The sequence below is a fragment of the Orbicella faveolata genome, unplaced genomic scaffold, assembly GCF_042242905.1.
Source record: "Orbicella faveolata isolate gen_17 unplaced genomic scaffold, um_ofav_v1 contig_2, whole genome shotgun sequence".
NCBI classification, from domain to species: Eukaryota; Metazoa; Cnidaria; class Anthozoa; order Scleractinia; family Merulinidae; genus Orbicella; species Orbicella faveolata.
This window is the reverse complement of record NW_028301547.1, coordinates 5,786,066-5,807,092: the sequence shown is the minus strand read 5'-3', so window position 1 is coordinate 5,807,092 and position 21,027 is coordinate 5,786,066. Positions and strand designations below refer to the sequence as shown.

Sequence of the window (21,027 nt, the reverse complement as noted above, 5' to 3'; positions counted from 1 at the left end):
TTGTTTGCATTGTGCTGATTTTCATGAAGCCTGTTAACGGGCTCCGACTGGAAGGGTCTGACTAGGAACTGCCTGAGAGGGAGGGATAGAGAACGCTCGGGTTTCAGATTATGCAAATGTTTTCGTCCTGTGGACGTTGCTCTTTTACTTCTCAGGTTTGACTGTGAATTTGTTTTGATTAAGTCACTGGAACGATCTCAGTTCCCCCACCCCGCCTTATTTTTTTTATTTTTTCATTTTTTTTATTTTTTATTTTTTATTTTATTTTATTTTATTTTATTTTTTTTCATACGCTTTATGTTGTTTAAGTCACCCTTACAGGACGATTATCTCCACGAGTAGCTCGCGTGCGGGATAGATTGACGTGTCAGCAAGGTCAATACAGTTACTCTTTCGCTGCATTACTCTTATTCCATAAAAGAAACGAGGTCATTACTTTCTCTCCTTATCACATATATATATATTTCATTTCATTTCATTCATTTCATTCATATGTCTACAAAAATCAGTAGGTTTACAATTCAAAATGTAATCTCGCACAATAATTCCTATATCTCAAGCAAGTGTAATAAATCTGTTTAAACTCGTTCCAACGTATTTTATTATTTCTTTTTTTAATGATCGAACTTAGTAACTAAGTTGGAACACAAGTAACGATTATCGAGGAGCATCACCCACAACAAATATACTTAAAAGTCATGCGTTTTCTTTGGTTTTGCACTGCTACGCTTAGTGATCGACTTTGAAAATTCTCGCGCCAAATTCTCAGCTAATCAGAAGTCAAACCAAAACCAATCGTAACTCGCTCACGCACATGTTTTCCCGCGCTTTGCAGCGGCCACCTATATTTACTTTGATCCCTGATTGGTTCGCTGGATATTCTGCGTCTTTTGTAATTGGCCAGATTAATTTTGATTTTCAATTAAAAGCCGCCCTGACATAGAGTGGAGAAGTATCTAGGAAAGTATACTCTTTTCACGTAAAGACCAAGCCCTGCTGTAAATTCATAATAACAATAACAATAACAATAACAATAATAATAATACGAATACTAATACTAATACTAATACCAATAATAATATAATAATAATAGTAGTAGTAATTTTTTTAAATAAACTTTGTTGACTACTTTTTCGTACAAACTTGAATCTTACATGTATCTGGTAAAAAGTAAATAACACATATTAAAACATAGTAAAAAGAAAATAACACATATTAAAACATAGTAAAAAGAAAATAACACATATTATACTAGCCTCAGCTACAGTTCGCTCCATGAAGGAAACTAAGAGTTTTGGCGCTATTTAAAAGTTTTACACTGTACTGTGACGCTTAAAATTTCGGAAGCTTAAAAATTTCGGACGGTTTTATTTTGGGGCATTTTTTGTCCGAAATTAAAATCGTCCGATAATTTTGGCAATGTAACAAGTTTAGGTTTGGGGGCCAACATTCCAAAAAGAAAGTGAACCTAGGCAACACTTCCAATTTGCCTGTTCTAGAATATTTTCCTGTAACGAAAAAAAGGAGTAAACATAAAGCAAAATTAAAATAGGATGGAACAGGCTCCCTGTCAACCTTTGCCTTATTTGCTTTTTTTACGTTTTTTCTTCTTTTGCTCCTTTGTTCTCGTTTCTTCTGAGGTTTCTGGGGCAGTCTCCAGAGGAGGCAATGTAGCTTTTGCACCAGATCGACTACCTTGTGGTGAGAGCACGTCATGCTCCCGTGTACTCGGCGCACTGCCTTCCTGAGCACCCGACTCATCATCACCCCCAGACATATCATCAGTCTTCTGATATCCGACCGTTACGGCCGCGACAGGCTGGTTATGAGTACCACTGTTGCAAACTTTAAGGTAACAAGTAAGAAAGAAGATGAAAAGGATCACCTATAAAACAATCGCAGTGTGTCAATTTTCTCTTGAAGATATATAATATACTCCCAATAAAAAGTCAGTTGGTGGGCTTTGCGAGGTCGAACCAAGTGTCCTTGTGTTGGGCGTATAGCTGTTATATAGACAAGACACACTTTCACATACATACATACATACATACATACATACATACATACATACATACATACATACATACATACATACATACATACATACATACATACGTACGTACGTACGTACGTACATACGTGCATACGTACATACGTACATACGTACATACATACACACATACACACTTAACTTAGACACGGTAAAAACATCAGTTACAAGATTGAGATATATCAACAAAAAACAAAAACAAAACTGATTTACATGTTTGCCGTGGGGGAATACAAGGAGGACATGTGGCGATTTATCTCATATCTAAAGTTAACAAAAGATCTAGTAGCTCTAACGTTAGATGGAAGGCTATTCCACAAATGTGTCCCACTGTAGTAGAAACTACGTTTGAAAAAATCGGTTCAGGGCTTAGGCAGAGCCAGATTGTTTTCACTATTTCTAAGTCCATAGTCCGTGCTGAAGGGTTTTTAAAAAAATAGACCTTTCAGGTACTCCAAAGGCTGATCATTCAAAGTTTTAAACATCAATTTCAATTTTTCCTTTTTCCTTCTGGTATGGAGATTATCCCATCCTAGCTTACCGCGGAGGGCGGTAGCGCTAGAATAGTAATCACACTTGCTGATAACCCTAAAGCCCCGGCCAAACAATCGCAACATTTCAACACAACATATCCCAACATTGTTGGCTCAGCATTTGCAAGCTCCGACCAAACGATCGCAACATTTGAACGCAATCTATCGCCACATTGTTGGGCGTAACATGTTACACGCGTTTGGCCACCTTGTTGCGACGTGTTGCGACATGTTGGGTGTTAAAAATCGCACTAGTGCGTATGCCCGGGCGCAAAATTGTTGCATGAACCTGGCCAAACGACTACAACATCATGCAACATCCACAAATGTTGCATGAAAAATTTGACCATTTTCAAATTTGAGCCAACAAAACCCAACATGTCACAACATGTCGCAACACGTCGCAGCAGGGTGGCCAAACGTACGTAACATGTTGCTCCCAACAATGTTGCGATGTGTTACGTTGAAATGTTGCGATTGTTTGGCCGGGGCTTAATGGCGCGATTTTGTAGTTTTTTTTTTATTTGTCGGCTAACTCGTTGTTGAGACCGTCGCACACAGGACAGCAATAATCAAAATATGGTTCGATAATAGCTCTATATAGCAATATAGCTGTATCTTCGCAAATGAACGGCCTCAACCTTTACATACCTCTTATTAACCACGCGCGAGGTCTGTACCGTAGGTTATGGACCGAGTTTTCTTTGTTGCTATAGCTTTTTTGGAACAGACAGTTCTAAGGGAGTGTCCAAGATTTAATAACGGTACAGACCACAAAATGAAAGCAAAACACGAGAATCCATAATACACGACACAGACCGAACTATTGATGTTAACAAAATGTTTATTATATAGCTGTGAGTAATCTTACGCGCTATGGTTGTTCAGTTTACGAGAAAACCGAATTAGTTATTTAACTGGCAAATTGCCATGGCTCCGTGCTCACGAAAGTAAAATCGGGGTGTCACCATGTCTCTCTCCTTCTCCACCCATTCGCTTACACAACCCCGCGTGACGCGGAAGACTGGGGAGAGGGAAATATAGACAGGTAAGGAACAGGGCTGAATAACGTCTGCGCATGTGCGAGAGGTCAGCACAACAAAACCAAATTTCGGCGCGAACGTGATGTGTGGTTCTTTCGTGTTCAGTTGAATGACGACAAGAAAGGAGCAGAAATTTTTCCATTATTTTGGCACCTAAACGCAAATATCTCCTTTTTATGCTTTGAAAAATGACAATTTGAACAATTCGAAGTTTTTGTTCCCAAAGAAATGCCGAGAAATACAAGAAAACTTGTAGTTAACACGGTAAATATTTAGAGCTTTGGATTCAACCGCCACGATTCAGCGTCGTTTCGATTGACACTCGTTTGCTTCGTTTGAGAGACAAATGATGTTTGGGGGACATTGACGGCAACACGAGAGTTTGGAAAAGTGTCGCCAGACGTGAGTATTACGATCTTAGTTTGTTTTGTAATCAAAATGGCACCTTTCTTTAGCGAGTCGTAAAATTTATTTTAACACAAACGCTGTGGTATGGAATTGCTGTCGTAAAACTTGTATGGTCAGCACCTGCATGCACTCGTAAGCTTACTCGCAAGACGTAAAGCTCAAAAAATGCTTTCTCCAGGAACGTATATTGTTGGCTACATGTACCTATACAACTGTAGAGTACTTTTATGTACAGAGTTTGCTTATCTTAATCGATCGATATATTTCATTATCTAAATGAAACACGTGTTACTGTTCCTAAATTATGTGGGATGCTGTTATTCGTTTTAAACCATGAAAGCAGTTCAAACGCTGCACCGTTTGGGGCCATTGCCAAAAATGCTCCACTTGTCCCATGGTAATGACTGTCAAACACAGTTATTCCATTCGGTGTAGCGATGAATGCCACCGTTTTGTCATTTATAATGAAGATACATGCTGTCTTGGTATTGTTCAGCTGGGCTTGGTTTAAGTGGTACGGCAGGCTTGCTGCTGGAGTCTGCTCTCTGATTATACTGACTAGCAACTCTGCAGAGACATCAAGGCTATCAAGGGCTTTTGTCTGCTCCATTTTAGTTGCCGCTTCCTGCACACCATACAGCTGCCCACCACTGTTTTCATAGTATTTAAACATAGCGGTCTGGCACTGGCTACAAAATATAATGTATTATGTATAATGTATATTAAAAGCTTTTCTACTGCATCTGCATGTGCGTAAACACTCATTCGAATAGAAGAACCATTTCTAATTATTTATAACTATTTTTTAAACATTAATTAATGCAGTGGGGGATGATGTGGAGGGAATGTTTAATCAGTAAGATCATTTCATTTTAGAATATACAAATTTACTCATCTGTCGTACCTGCATGTTTCCTCTTGTTGCAGTGCCTCCTCAGAGTTATTTAGTTTTAATTAGTAAATACAATTATACAAACAGTATACTTTATCCTACAGGAATAGTAAATTTGTTGAAACTTCTACATGTATACCTGAAGATGTTATTTCCTTATTTTCCAGTGTTTTCCCAAGTTGACTGACCATGCTTTGTGAAGCATTCTCCTAAGAAGATTCATACCAAAACATTGTCTCCATGTTGTTATTACTGACAATTTTTATAATTAGAAATTGATTATTATCACATTTAATTATTATATGTACATGTACCTGTCTGCCATCAGGCGACTGCACTGGTTGGAGAGGAGGTTGACAGTTCACTGTTTCTCTGAAATGTAAGGAGCAGATACATGATAAAATATTTTGGTATAGCTCTGGAACGATTTTTTGTGATAAGAAAGTAGCAAATATGCAGTATTGTTTTGGTGGGCAGAATTGGCAAATAAACAAACGAACAAAATATGGCTCCAGCCTATTTTGTGTGTGTGTGGACTTTGTGGGACTGGTATTTCAGTTTCAGTGGCATCAAATATTAGTTATATGTTGTATAATCATCTCAATGTTGCATTAGACGAAAACAAGCACTTCACTTACTTGTACTGGTGGAACATAGTCTGGTTCACTGGAGAAAACGCTATCAGCAATCATGAACACTTATTACACCATCGGGTTCCTGGCCGGTAATTAGAAACATTAGCTCCTACCCGATCAAAGAGACGGTAAAACCGCCTGAGGACTTTTCTTTTCGACAGCTCAGTGGAGTGCTCCGAGAGTGGAGACGAGCAATATTCATTCGCTTCCCGAGTGGCTCTCATCCAATGCCGAGTACAGGCCCAGCAATTTAAATTCCCGTCCACGAACCGAGCAATGGCTTCGTCAAACCGCCTCAATGGACCTTGGCATGTTTCTCTAGCTCGTGTTAGCTTAACAAACCAGAAAGTCCGCTCATTTGGTTTTGCATTTGCCCCAAAGAACAATAGAATGGACGTAAATAAAATCCAAAACACGGCGAAAGATGTCATCTCCGAAGTCCTCGATAAATCTATCGTGTTCACGCGCTGTTTTCACCAATTGTACAAACTTTAAACCCCTGTGTACAAAAAGGTATGTGCCGGCCAATGGTCGAGGGAACTAGTGTAAAGATTTCTTTCTATCGTTTTTAGTTTGACTCTACTTTTTCACCATAAACCGGGCGCTATACGAAACTTTTTGAAAACGCCGCCATTTTTTCGAGGTTTGTTATGGTGCCTAGGCCGTTCGCGGCAGCGCGAGCCATGAGATCTCGCACATGCGCAGACGTTATTCAGCCCTGTTCAGGTAAGGTGTGTAGTGGCCGACGGGATGGAACAGAAATTGCTCCCCGTCCTCCCCTCAGTAATAATATCGGGAGCCTATCTGGAGGAGGGAGGGGTTATCCTGGATTATGGAATGACAAACATGCAACCTGAGTTTTATGGCCACTAGTTATTTGCCCTGCCTTGGCGTTCTTTGTACGTTTAAATCTCAAGCATGTTACATTAGGCGTGGCGATCTTGGCAGGATCGGGGCCATAAGCGGAGGTCTTCTCCGTTTAGGACTCCTGGTTTCTGCTATAAGTATTTTGCCACTCTTCTATGTTAAGTTTCTGCTTTACCTCTATTATTCCGGAAGTGATGCCACTAGCACCTACAATCCTCAAGTGTTTAAACATCTTGTCTAGCGCAATCGAAGCACACCCCTAATGAAATAAAAAGAACAGTCGAGCTTATCTATCAAATACAAAACTTTGCTTATTTGTCCTCGGTTACATGCAAAAGCAAACCTGTAGAAATGACAACTGGTACAAATATGAATTAATTCAGACAACAAGTATTATTGAATAAATATTACAAGTTAATTTAGGTGTACTTCAGCTTTCGGCTGTCATTCTTGTAATAATAAATAACTGACCTACTTCTTCAAATAAAGTATGCATGTCTGCAATTCTAGGTAATCAAGGTCGATTCTCCGTTGAGTTTTCATTTGCAGTTTGTGGGTGACATTTATATGAGAAGTGAAGCGACCACATGTCTAGGCCCTCTGTCCCGGGAAAACCTCAATGGTTACAAGTGGACCAAGAAATGGTTCAATAAGGAAGAAAAGAAACCTATCCCTTATTACCCTCAAGCAGTGTCTCGACTATAGTTCGCCTCATAAAGGATAGAATATAATTTTATATTGTACTGTAGATATTTCGGAAGCTTAAAAATTTTGGACGGTTTTATTTTCGGACACTGATTTGTCCGAAATTTTTGTGTCTACAGGCCTGCAAATGATCCCGGCCCGCAAATGATCCCCGAGCCGCAAACGATCGCCAAATTGTACCGCAAATGATCCTGGACCGGAAATGGTCGCCTCGCCATAAAATTTGGAAATGTGAGGACTCAGGAATTTGGACAGTGGATTTAAAATTTATGCAATCGCTTTTTTTATTACTGTGAAACCCAGAAAACCGTGAACATTTGGGTTTGATTCCAAAAGATTAATTTGGTACCGAACCAATCACAATAAAGTTCAGGACACGCGAGAAAACTTCAAAACCACAACCAATAGGTCACGTTCGATATATCAATATTCTAAAATCGATCCGAGGCTTTCGGGCCTCGGATCGTTTCGTTTCCTTTGTCTTTCAATTTCCAAAAAAGACTTGGATACAAAGAAAACACCACCAAACATAGAGGTTTGTCCGGAAAGCTTCGGAGTCATGTTTGAACACTGATATATCGAACGTGGCCTATTACCGCTGGTGTTTGCGGTTTAGTTTTCTCACGCTTAATTGACTTTTCCTTCCTACACAACAATAATCCTTTAATATTTCTAGTATTCACAGTTTTCTGATTTTCACAGTAATAATACAATATTTTGATACAACAATTACTATATGAAACGCGAGAAAATGTGCAGTATGAATGATTTAAATGCACATTTCAGAACTTTAAAAATGATATCCAACGTCACGAAATCCTGTGTTTGAAATTTGTAGTTTAGCTAGATCCTTCCCTGAATGAGTTTATTGGGTCCGGGCCTGAGATGTATGATACCACAGGATGTTCACTATATCCTCAGATTTGGAGACAACTGAGAATTCCCAAGTAAATTGACTACATTTTTGCTACGGCAACTGGCACGAAAGAATCTTAGGCATTTTTGTGGGAGCCCGTGGCTATGTAGGACGCAAGTGTAAGAAATGTACAGGGAAAAGTTCTAAGCGGTTAATTAGATGGCAGAGGCATCTTCGAAGATTCATGTTTCTTTTTGCAGTGCGTTTCCTAAAAGAAACATTTATGCAGTCGACACATGTCAATTTAGTATTTTTCGCAGTATGTTAAACGTTTTTTACTGCTGCTTTTATGCCTGAGGTACGTGTCTTTTTATCACCTAGGATAATTAAGAAAATATGTATCCATCCATACACTTTTCATGCCATTCCGAACTTTTTTGCGGTGGAATCAGTTCCGGTCCCGCGATCATTTGCGGTACATATTTGGGGATCATTTGCGGTTCAGGGATCATTTGCGGACCGGGATCATTTGCAGTAGACGACTCTACGGCAGCCCAGGAGGGTCACCTACCATTTTCATTTTTTTAATGTTTGTTTTAATTTGTGTTTTCGTTTTCGTTTTCGTTTTTTGTTTTTGTTTTTTTTAATTTTTGTTTTCGTTTTTGTTTTTTGTCTTTTGATTTTTGTTTTCGTTCCTGTTTTGTCAATTTTTGTGTTTGCTTTTGTTTTTAATTTTTGTTTCCGTTTTTGTTTCTTAAATTTTTGTTTTTGTTTAGTTTTTGTTTTTCATTGTCATCTTTTTTTTCTGTTCGAAAAAAAGAAATAAAAACGCAAACAAAAATTAAAAACAAAAACAAAAATTAACAAAGCAAAAACGAAAACAAAAAACAAAAAACAAAAACGGAAACAAAAATAGAAACAAAAAACGAAAACAAAATTGCAAAAGGCCAAAACAAAATCAGTGAGTGTAGACCATCATGTTTTGCTGGCAGTATCCATGACATGACCGTTGTGTGATCTTTTGGCCGTCAAGCGTAGTCACGCATCGGTTGCTATAAACTCTACGGCCATTTCATTGCTTGTCTACTTGTCTTGGAAGAAGAATATAGTAAGTACAAAGGTCACAAAGATTTCAAGTAAAGTCAAGGATATTTCTTCATCAACTTCCTTAACTTGTAAAAAGGTGTTAAGAGGTCGTTGTATAAATAAAAGCATATCATTTTCAGAGCTCTCAAGCCTCACGCAAACGAATGTAATCTTAACTAAGCTCTCACGATGAACTAATTATTGCACGCGCGCCTTCGGAGCTTGCAAGACTTGCCTCATTTGTTTTGAAAGTCTGGCTACGACCTTAAACTTCTACTGGCTTCAAAAGCAGCAAAGAAATTATTTTCACATTCCACGATGATCGTTTCGTTGTTTGCGTGTTCTGTGTTTTATTTCTATTTTATTGTTTGACGTTTTCGTGTTTGAGTGTGATAGAAACTTGTTAGATGCAAACATATTGCATGTGAGCTCCTTTTGGCGAAGGAGAAAATATTGGGACCCATACCTTACTTAGGCCACTGAGGGAGGACATGAGCATTTGTCACGATAATTGTCTTAGTCCCCAGAATTTGCCTTTCGGTAACCCACACATGAGCGGCAAGACAAGTCCCAAGACAAGCAATGAAATGGCCGTAGAGTTTATAGTAACTGATGCGTGACTACGCTTGACGGCCAAAAGATCGCACAACGGTCATGTCATGGATACTGCCGGCAAAGCATGATGGTCTACACTCACTGATTTTGTTTTGGCCTTTTGCAATTTTGTTTTCGTTGTTGCTTTGTTAATTTTTGTTTTTGTTGTTAATTTTTGTTTGCGTTTTTATTTCTTGTGTTTGAACAGAAAAAAAAAGATGACATGAAAAACAAAAACAAAAAAAAAGAAACTAAAATTTAAGAAACAAAAACTAAAAACAAACACAAACACAGAAATTAACAAAACAAAAATTAAAAGACAAAAAAACAAAAACGGACACAAAAATTAAAAAAACAAAAGATCAAAATGAAAACAAAAATTAAAACAAACATTAAAAAAATAAAAATGGTAGGTGACCCTTCTGGGCTGCCGTACGACTCGATCTGGTGACGAAAATGCTATGAAGTGTGCGCCGCCAAAACAGGCGCGAAATTAAAGTCCGTAGAGCATTCAAAATGGCCGACACACGAACTTGCATGAAAATGTAATGACTTTATCTATGACTTAGCCTGCAGAACTGTACGGGTCCGCAAATGATCCCAGGACCGCAAATGATCCCGGACCGCAAATGATCCCCAAATTGAACCGCAAATGATCCCAGACCGGAAATGATCCCCATATTGGACCGCAAATGATCCCGACCAAAACATAAGGAATGGCATGGATTTATATCAGAGGAAGGTGAGAACATATTCAAAAATTATGAACTAAAAAACATGTTCTATCATTTCTACAAAAAAATATTCCACAGTTGCTGTTTTGTTCTTCGAACGGTTCAGATCGTTTTCACTGTCACGCAATAAAAAAAATAATAAATCGAAAGCCAGCCAATGGAAAAAGCTAAGAAATTGTGATGTTTGCTATAGAAGATAACTAAATAAGACACTTTTCCAAGTTGTAGGCCTGTGTATTTCCCCAAACTTCAGAAATTCGTCGTAAACGTTTCCCAGAAATTTACGTAGCCCAGTAAGAAAACGCCATGTTGATATACATCCGTGGTACACCAATATGGCGGCCGGAATATAGTGTAAACATCTGGAACTTACTTCGGTTTTCTAGGCGACTGATTATCAGCACTAAACAAATAAGCATTTATATAAGCACTTTTCCTAATGCTCTAACTTCTAAAACGGCTCAAAATCATGAGATAGGTATATATTTTTCAACAAACTCGATCGTGGCGTTGTGTCACGCAACCTCCATAACCCTGAAATTCAAAATGCTCTGGTTTCCAAACGAAGCACGCTAATTGTAAACAGATATAAATATACCGCCTCTTATGCCTGATGATGATAAAAACACGTCACGTGAAGACGATCTATTGAATTTAGAAGTCTTAGAAAAACACATACTTGTAAACATTCCCGAAATCCTGGTGGCGATAGTATCAAATATCTATCAAACAGCTAACTTGTCAAAACGAAGCGCAAGCCTTGGCCTTGCTTGGTTATGAAGGTGAACTTCATAACTATAGCTTGGAATTTTGGCTTCTTAGAATACTCAAGTAGTCATTTCCGAGGAATTAAAGCCAAATTACGGCCAAGGAAGAATTACGAAATAAATTTGTTCAAATTTCCAGTGCTACACACTAGGTGTTTTACAAAGTGATGAAGCGTTGTAGGTTTGTGGGTCTACTCAGGTAACAGCGTCTTCCTTAATGGTTGCTTCATAGTTAGATTTTAGTTTAAAACTTTAGACGAGTGGCGTTAATGGCTGATAAAATGTGATTTCACTATAACACCGAAATATCAAAGTTTAACAAAGGAGGATATTTAGCGTATGTTGCACTGATCATAATTTTACTGAGAATTGCAAAGAAATGTAAGCCAAGTCGTGTTTTGATGATTGAGTGGTATATTCATAACATCGTAGTTAGCAACAAAATTTAGTCGAAAGTATGAAAAAAAAGCAAGTTGTGAGCCATTATAATTATAAGATGGCTTTAATAACAACATCGGTATTCACGTACGCCAATTCCCTATCCACACCATCCCACCATCCATGCCATTCGTTATTTTTTTAGTCGGGATCATTTGCGGTCCCTATCTGGGATCATTTCCGGTCCGGGATCATTTGCGGTCCAATTTGGGGATCATTTGCGGTCCTGGGATCATTTGCGGACCCGTACAGAACAGGCGTAATTATTATCGCGCTCGCCTCGCTTTCGCCTCTGTTCGTCTAAAATACGCAAAAAAATCCTGATTATGTCTGTTCTGCGGGCTATCTATGACTCGAGATAGAAGTCTTTTTCCTCTAAAACTTACGGTGAGTTTCTCCAACAGCCTTCGAAGGACATTTTCCAGGGACCTCAGTGTAGCTATAAAACGACTTTTCCACGTCAATTGTCAACATTGCGATTCGCTTACAGGTAAGTCCACGTCTAGATAAGCTTATACTTAACTTTAAGTTTTTGTAATTTGCGTAGCTCTGATAAATTTTCTGTCTTTCAACTTAAAAGGCGTTCAATACACTTAGCTTTAAGTGGTAAACGTAATTTTTTGTGCAAAATGAACCGGCTTTCATAAGTTGCATGTATGTTTACTGTGGTTTGTGGTCAATGAAACGTTTTTACAGTAAAACGATTTCATTGTAGAGTATATAAGCTTACACTTATCTATTCCCTATTCCAAACCATTTTCGAAAAAAAAAAAGCCATCCTCCCCTCCCAAGAATATGCCTTCCACCAGACAAAGCTCCACACCTCAGCTAACTCGGATGACACAAACGTTTTCCTTGTATTTTCCCTCATTCATGTTAGCTCATCATTTAGTAACACTAACTATGGTAAAACACAAACTGCGGACAGCCGACTGCAGACTGGGGTAAATTGCAGACAGAGGGTAAAATGCAGACCACAGACCAGAGGTAAACTACAGACTGCAGACAACTGACGTTTTTAAGTATACATTGTGTTATTTCCATTATTGGATGCTAACCCTAAACAGACCAACAAGCTGGGCGTTATTCAGGCTAATCTGAGTGAAGTCTGCACTATGGTTAGCCTGAATAGCGTTCCGGTTAGCCTGATTATTATACATTGTAGTCACCATCTGTCTTTTCATTGGCTAAAAGCCTACAGTTAATTCTGGGAAACAGTGCAACCTACAGATTATTCACTAATCTGCTAGCATTTTACCTCTGGTCTGCAGTCTGCGTGTTACACTGACTGGTTAGCTTATAGACTTCCACTAATTTAGATTAAGATATTCTGAAGAATAAATTTATCTGACTGGAAGCAATTAGCCAGGGACAGTAGTGTGCATTTTTCATGGCGTATGCACCAAAAAGAAAGTGAATTGAGCAGCTAAGGTTTTAGCCACCGAAGGGGTTTGGGGCATGCCCCTCCCCTGCCCCTTCACCCCACAAAAATGCTTCTTTTTAGGATTTTCCACATTTTCCAGGAAAAGTTTCCAAAATCAGAATGAAGGGAAAATGTTGAATATTCAGCCACTTGTTTATTTGTTAGTCACCCCTTGGGGTATTATGTATATATAGTTGGTTTGAATAGGAGAGACTAGAGACTATCAAACTAAGGAGTTTAGTAATTAGCTGTTATTTCAAGGGAAAAGGAGGCAAAGGTTTCTTTGACATGCAACAACAAAACTTTTTACCTTTTTGTTGAGTGTCGCCTCATCTGTAAACTTAAAACCACATGCATATTCTTCGGTTTTGCAGCAGCTATCTGGGACTTTGTCATATCTGTGTCCTCCATATATGGTAGCACGCCAGTCAGCATAGGTGAACACCCCACAACATTCGTCCTATTAATTAATACAAGTAATTAATTGAAACAATGTTAATTTTCAACCTTCTTAGTACATCAATGGGTTCAGAGAGGGAATAATTATAATTATAATGAAATGGATAAACTAATAATTATTGTGTTGTTCTAGAAAGTATTTATACCCCCTCCCACTTTGGAGTAAGCATGGTTATTTCCTAAAACCACACAGTTAACATCTAATACCTAGACACATTTCATTTGAGGTAATAAGACTAGCACACCTGCCAGCATTCATAACAGAGCGTTTTCACATACATGACCAGCAGCCATACAAATTAAAAAAAGTGTTTAGAGTTCCACTCCTACATAATTGGTTTGGGAAAACCAACATGACCACCATTTCATTGCTTTGGGACACCAGTATGGTTGCTGTGATGTCATGTGAAAACAGTTGATACCAGGCTTACAGCCAGGATTTGAAAAGTGGGCCTCTAAAATGTACCATTACTTCTGCTAAAATGAACAATTCTTACTTTAAAAGGTTATGTGAAAAAAAGTGGGCATCCACAGGATGTCTGGATACTTGTCTGGTTAAAAGCCTCTAATAGCTTAATAGCCTCTATGAGCTATTAATGCCTCCTCTATATGACTAGGCGCAGAGGCCTCATGGTTAGTGCGCTCAGCCCCGGAGTGAGCGGTCCGGGTTCGAGCCCTGGCCAGGGACATGGTGTTGTGTTCTTGGGCAAGACACTTAACTCTCACGGCACCTCTTTCCACCCAGGAGCATAAATGGGTACCAGCCAGTTGTTGGGGAAACCTAACAAACTGCAGGGAATGACCTGCAATGGACTAGCATCCCGTCCAGGGGGAGTAGAAATACTCCTAGCTGCGTCATGCTACAGAAACTGGGATAAGCTCCGGCAGCTATGAGCCATCGGCTCCAAGGCTTCACTTTTTATACTAATGAGCCATGACTTTGAAGGTCACATTAACTTTAATTTCACACACTTTTAGTCTCTCACACCAGTCCTAAGCTCTATGCTAACATTACTTTTAATTCAAAAGTAAAGCTAACGTGAAGCAAAGCAAAGCTAACATGAACTGTACATCAACTCTGGTAATCTACTAGATCATGACACTTTGAGGAAGTGATATGATGCAATCAAGATGTAAATAGCAGGCGATCAGAAATTATGGAGAGTAAGAGAAAAAAATAAATGATTCTCTTGTCATTCAGACAACCATCAGAAAGAACTTGGTAGTGCGAAACCAAAAGGTGCTAGTCCAAAATATTTTAGACATTCAGGGAAATATAAAAAGTGTGAAATTTGACTTTAGGGTTGTTTTATTAAAACCAAGTTATACTACTGGTTTTTTTTTGTTTGTTTGTTTGTTTGTTTTTATACTATTGTGTTTGTTTGTTTTTCTTTATATTTTAATAAGTTCTTTACCCGTGATGTATCTTAACAGAACAAAGCATGGCAGCAAAGTAGTGAAATCTGCAAAATTTCCTCATCCATTTTTTGACTTTTGACCTCTTTGGGTTAGTTAAATACAATGTACATGTACAACATATATAAAGCAACTGACATAATTGTATATCTATATTACTATTTTAAAGCTGTCTGAATAATTAGAAAATAGTACATTCAATTTGATATCTGTCAATGCATAATGGTCTAGCCTGGGTTCTGAAGCATTGATTTAAAATGGAATTGTAAAAGTACATCATGAATATAATTAAGTATTGTAATGAACAATCATGTTAATTATGCAGTGAATTTGTAAAAAAATATTTCATAAAGAATGTGAAGGTGCCAGATAAAAACCCTGCACTGCTGAATTTCTGACTTATTACCACATGCTTTGTGCTTTTTATTAGAGTTATGGTTATTGAACTCCTCAGCAATAATTATTAAAAATATTCTAAAACCAACCTGTTTCTGCAACCTGTCAATATGAGTCATTTTTTCTTTTCCTGTCCTTCCATAATTTTCTATGCTATTCTTTAAGTCTTCTTCAAACTTATCCTTCACCTAGAAATTTTTGAAAACAGCAAAAAAGCAGACTAAATTAAAACAAATTTTAAGATTTTAACTGTTATTTACATTGAAAAAGTGTACCGTGTTTATGAATTCTGAAGTTTTCCCACATCTATTGAGTCGGACAAAATTCTTGACATTTTTTCTTTTCATTTACATAAAGCAATATTACTGATACATATGCAAATGAGTGTAGTATTATTATTGTCATCATTGCCTGTGCAGTCTTATAAATTAAAATATAAGTTTTACATAATTTACTAAGAGTATCAAATTCAACTTATCTAAACCAGTTCTTGACTTCACCGTGGAAATATGTTTGCCCTTATTCCTTGTTTATCATGTGGGTCCTCACAAATTTATCAACAGCTCACGTTGATTGATTATTATAATAATGGCTTTCTATATATTAGACAAACCTGATCATGTGTACTAAGGGCATCCATGGCCAAGTGTTGATTGATACCCCCAATCGACCCTCGATTAAGACTTGATTGACATCTTGATCGACACCCAATCGACTTCTCGATTGATACTCAGTCAACACTCAATCAACAGCCTGATCAACACCTGTCCTGACTGACACTTGATCAACAGTTGGTTGATAGTGGGCTGAGTGTCAACCGACTCCTATGTATCGAGCAAGACTCAACAGTGTGTTTGGGGAAATTAGTCAACTCTCAATCGACTTTCAACTGAGATGTTGATGTAGTGTTGATCAAGTATCAGTGGAGGTGTCTATATAGAGAGAGTCCATCAAGTATCGATTGACAATCAACCACAGATGCCTTTAGTACACATGATGCGGCCAACAAACCAAGAATATTTGAAAAAGAGATTGTGCTTGATGATACATTTACCCGATTAAGGGAAGTTATTCAAGCTAGTAGATCTCCAGCAAGGTACCTCTTTGATGTAATTTATTCCAACACCTCCAGCTATCAGTGCAATTAGAGCCCTCACAGCAAGAAGGACCATAAACTACAAATTGATAATAAAGGTCTTAAAAACATTAAACACATTATTTTAATCACTTAAATACCCTTTGTTGCTGCATGGTAGCTTAACTAATTTCAAGCAAACTGATGTTGTTGAACTCTGACCTGCAGAAATAACACTGGCTTACAACATATACATGTATGCAGTGTCTAGAATACTGGAATACTGGAAATCAGTATGTTAAAACTGATCTGAGAATGGCTTAAGAGTGCAGCCTCTCAAACATTTAGTTTTATACCCTGCAGTACTCAGGCAATACAAAGCACCTGCTCAGTGTTACCCTGTGCATTCTGTCATGTTCCTTAAAAATATTACCACTGTTATTGATTATCCAGGATTTTATTGATATAAATGGCAGTGCAACATTGTTGTTATTTGGCATAAATTATATACTACAGCTGGGAATACAGGAATAAATGAAGTATTTTACCAACCAAAACTGAAACTAATTCCCACATTCACAAGAAAAACTAATCTAGCCCTATAAACAAGAAACATGAGTACTGTAGAGAAGATTATTGTCAAGAAACCTGAAAAATGCTGGGGAGGCTGGGTAACTGTATAGAACTTAATTGAACTTACCACAATTATAAATGCTTTCGCACTACCATTGAAAGTCAGTTTTTTCATTATACAATAGATTCCAAGACCTGCCAGCAATACACTTAAAATTCCAGCCACAAGTAGTAAAATAGGTGCAGTTTGAATATTCACACTTGAAATTGCTGCATGAGTTTTTTCTTTATGAATTATTGCAACACCAGCAACAAATGTAATAAGGCCAGCCACCTTTAGGGATATTAATGAAAAAAGAGAAATATATCAACACAGCTTATATAAGTTGCCTTGACCATTCAGCCAAAAGTTCCTCTTTGAATTTCAAGGAATTCCACTCAGTCTTGTAAATAGAACAGCATTTCCTAAACTACCAGAAAAGAGCATAGCCTCACAGTTTATTCCCAAACTTGAATTTTTGGTTGAATGGACGTTACCCAAAGTATGAAAAAAGGTCTGCAATGTGCACTTGTGGGCTTTAATGGCTAGTGTTACTCATTGTGTTGAAGTATTGTAGTCTTATGAGTGGGACATTACTAGGAAGATAAAAGTATGATTACAATAAATGAGGTTGGTGCAAGGAATGTACTTGAGCCTGCTGTTTTAACTACCCAGGACTTCCATACAAACCAATTTATTCTATATGTTCTCCACAAATAGTGTAGTTGTTAGTGTGGTGCAGTGGAGAAGATATCTCCCTTATGAGCAGGAGTCTATGAGTTAAACTCTTAGTGAGATCAGAACTTTTTCTTTCCTTTTTTACTTTTTTTTCTTTTCTTAAACATTTACATAATGCATAAGCCAACAATAAATTAAAACTTCTGGAGGGGTTCAGTAGGGCTGGGATTGGGTGATTGAAAATAAAAAAAAACCTTTAGTGGAACTGAGGTATATAAGATACTTTCTGGAGCATTAACACACTGACATTTACTGACTTATTACCCCAGGAGTGTGTTTCATTCCCACGCAAAGTACACCACTTACAATGTGATACTGACACTACCTACATTAAGCGAGGTGTAAAACAAAATTCCATATTTATAAAAACTAAAGTTTGCAGAACAATGGTTTACCAAGTGAGGAATAAATTAAGTGTGTTCTAGTAAACAACAGTGAAACCTAGAGTTCTTTCTTTGAGAGTTAGGTGGGTTTGACTTAAGCCTAGTGGCTACATATTAAAGGTAGAACTTAGGAAAATATATATAGAGACTATGAAATTTTAGGCAATTAAGTTGCTCTTTCTTGGCACAATGTAAACTCTAATTAATACTTCGTAGTGGTGTGAAAATTAACGTACTTACCAATTCAAAACCTGTAATAAAAGGCACACATTTTTTCCTGAGAAATCCGTCCGTGCTACCTTCTGGTTCCATTGCAATCATAGGAAAGAGCTTAATGCTGTCATTACCAAGCAGAAAAAACGAACACGAAATTAATTTGGCGCTCCTCTTAATTTAGAGAAGTAAAAATTTTGAAGAAACACGCATTCATTGTATCAAATAGTGCTTTCAGCGGTATTAAACATGTATTTGCATTATCTCCAGCCCGAAATCTAAAATGACATCAAAGTGGGGGAGACTATAGCCAGTCCATTCTGACTTCTACAACTACCTAAGCATTCATGGCGTTATACCAAATGACTTAAATTACAAGTATTCAAAAATAAGAATATTATTTCTAATCCTGAAAGCCTAAGTTTGAATAAGTTCCTAATATACACACGGAAGACGATCAAAGTAGAACCGTGTGACTATTCAACGTATTTGTCTGTAGTATTTGTTTGTATACCATAGCAACACGAGGGACATGCATCGGCAACACTGAGACACATTAAGGAAGTAACGTCCATAACACCGTGGTAAATCAGTGATGTGAAAAAGAGTAATTTCAAATACTGAAAAGAATACAATTCAAATGTTAAGGATAGACAAAAGGAAAGTAATCATACTAACGTTTAGGACCCGACAAGCAGATCCTAGCACAAAGGTTATGCGTCTTCTTTGTCGATCTCGCACAGAAATATTTTCTTATTTTGGAGGTGGCATCTGACACTTTGTGCCTTTCAGCGGCCGGTTATTGTCGAAAAAACGCGTCCATAACACTGTTTAAACCTCCAAAGTGAAGAAAAGCTACAATAAAGCTTCAAATTCCGCGCCAAACACGATCAGTTCCCTTTGACCGCGAGCTAGTAGATTATAAATTCTTGTGTTACTATCAACTGGGTCGAGACTATTAATCTCATATATCAAATTTCTCATGTTTTACATCTTTCACTTTATGCATATTCATGATTCCCAGTTACGATAATCCCGGGCGATAATCACGCAAGGGGAAAATGGTGTATATAGTTCGTAACAAAATTCGAGTGTTAAATCTGTCTAGAGTCGCCTTAGCACTCGATATAATGCTTTACGTTGCTGATTATATCCTGTAATAGTTGCGTATTTCGTTTTTGAAGGTGTTCGGAGCGCAAAACTGGCACAATGTTGCGTGATCATTGCAAGAGTTACATGACATAAAAGAAATTTATATGGATGATTTATCCTCCACAATATTCTGGAGATGTAAGATAAGCAAAAAAACAAAACCCTAAAAGTTGGCCAGTCGTTACAAAATAAATTTTATGCCGTGACAATCTGCCATAACGAGGTACTTCGGGTGACAGATGTTGGCCAGGCGTTGCCTCCACAGTTTTACAGTTTGTCTGCACTAGTAAGCGTCGATCTACACAATGTTCTTCGGATTCGCAATATTTGTTCGGTGAAAGAGTCAATCGAATAATCACTGATTTTGATCCTCAGTCTCATTTCGTAAAGAAACTTTATTTTGCAAAAATTCACTGAAAAAATCTCTCTAGTATTCTTTTTATTTACATGCGATAGCATTTATACGTGAGCTGTCTCGTGTTGTCAGAGTGCGGATCGACTGTGAGCTATCGACTGAAAACATATTCTGACATTCCTAAGTCGTATGTACCACCATCCATGGCATGCCCTAAAAATGGCGCATTTATATTGAGTTACTTAGTTCTAGTATCGTTCCATCACATTTAGAGGCGTCCTTTCGTTACGTATCAGGCGACTTCTGTACTCGTCTCACAACGACGACCTCTGCCCAACGGTGACTTGTCGTTTAAACGGCTAATTTCGATTGGATTTCTTCCATAGTCGTTACTATCGTTGTCGTGTGGTTCGACTGTATTTGGATTAAGGCATCATGGATCACAAGAAAAGCTAGTTCTTGTTCTAATCGACACCGGCAAGCAGCCTGCGCATACTATTGAAATCTACCACTGACTAAAGAAATAAAAAAACAAACAAAATATTTGCCACATACCTGCGAAATCTTTCCACGTTAGGTCATTTGACTCAAATAAAAAAACCTTTGAAATCTGTTGTAGGCGTGATAGCGATCGAAAGAGGAAGGCAATTTCCGCCTCAAAAATATAGGGTTTAAACTCTCTCCAAGCCCGCGCATTCGAATATCAGGTGATCATCAGAGTGGTTCTCTGTCTCGCCGACTGTCTAACACTTGTGAAAACAAACGCGCCCTTAGAATCTGTGTTCAAGACAATATGAGGAGCATGCAGAAATTGAAACAAATTCAATCGGGATTCCTCGACGAAAGCCTGTTTTTTACGGTAAATAAAAGTACTATATTCCATAATTCATTTGTAGGAGCAAAGAAAATGTGGTGTTTTGGGGAGATAAGTAACCGACTAGATTCGCAACTAACGCAACTAACTTCGTTTAATGGCGGATACTGAAATACACACTGCTTGGACAAAAGCACATGGGAAAAACCACGTGACACGAGAGAACCAATCAACATACATAACAGAAAAGTTCTGCCATCAAGAAGGCAAAAAATTGCGAGTAATCACTCAAAATCCATTTTTCCACCAAATGTTCACGAAATTTTCTGACGATTTGTCAACGCAATTTATGAATACTCTTATGTAGAACAAATATCGGTAG

General features: G+C 37.8%; 2 protein-coding genes and 2 long non-coding RNA genes across 5 annotated transcripts; 1 reads left to right on the top strand and 3 right to left on the bottom strand.

Moving 5' to 3' along the window:
* Positions 1-436: 436 nt before the first annotated feature.
* LOC110044546 (CD63 antigen-like) lies at positions 437-20,661 on the bottom strand. Of its 2 annotated transcripts, none has more exons than XM_020750106.2 (8): positions 20,387-20,661; positions 18,352-18,448; positions 17,078-17,284; positions 16,403-16,477; positions 15,392-15,490; positions 13,342-13,491; positions 6,604-6,687; positions 437-1,885 (listed from the first exon to the last, which is right to left on the bottom strand). In XM_020750106.2, the coding sequence occupies exons 2-8, from the start codon at positions 18,430-18,432 to the stop codon at positions 1,583-1,585; spliced, it is 999 nt and encodes a 332-aa protein (XP_020605765.2). In that variant the 5' UTR covers positions 18,433-18,448; positions 20,387-20,661; the 3' UTR covers positions 437-1,582. The 2 variants fall into 2 exon arrangements, with proteins under 2 accessions (XP_020605765.2, XP_020605766.2); XM_020750107.2 differs by lacking the exon at positions 20,387-20,661 and adding an exon at positions 19,003-19,287.
* Positions 3,695-5,430, top strand: LOC149111687 (uncharacterized). The gene is made up of 2 exons (XR_016207038.1): positions 3,695-4,028; positions 5,094-5,430. It is a non-coding gene; the product is annotated as an uncharacterized LOC149111687 (long non-coding RNA).
* On the bottom strand, positions 4,203-5,135 carry LOC149111688 (uncharacterized). The gene is made up of 2 exons (XM_089288924.1): positions 5,066-5,135; positions 4,203-4,723 (listed from the first exon to the last, which is right to left on the bottom strand). Exon 2 carries the CDS (start codon positions 4,705-4,707, stop codon positions 4,303-4,305), a length of 405 nt encoding a protein of 134 aa, XP_089145050.1. The 5' UTR covers positions 4,708-4,723; positions 5,066-5,135; the 3' UTR covers positions 4,203-4,302.
* Positions 4,743-5,696, bottom strand: LOC149111686 (uncharacterized). The gene is made up of 3 exons (XR_016207037.1): positions 5,565-5,696; positions 5,241-5,298; positions 4,743-5,135 (listed from the first exon to the last, which is right to left on the bottom strand). It is a non-coding gene; the product is annotated as an uncharacterized LOC149111686 (long non-coding RNA).
* Positions 20,662-21,027: the final 366 nt, after the last annotated feature.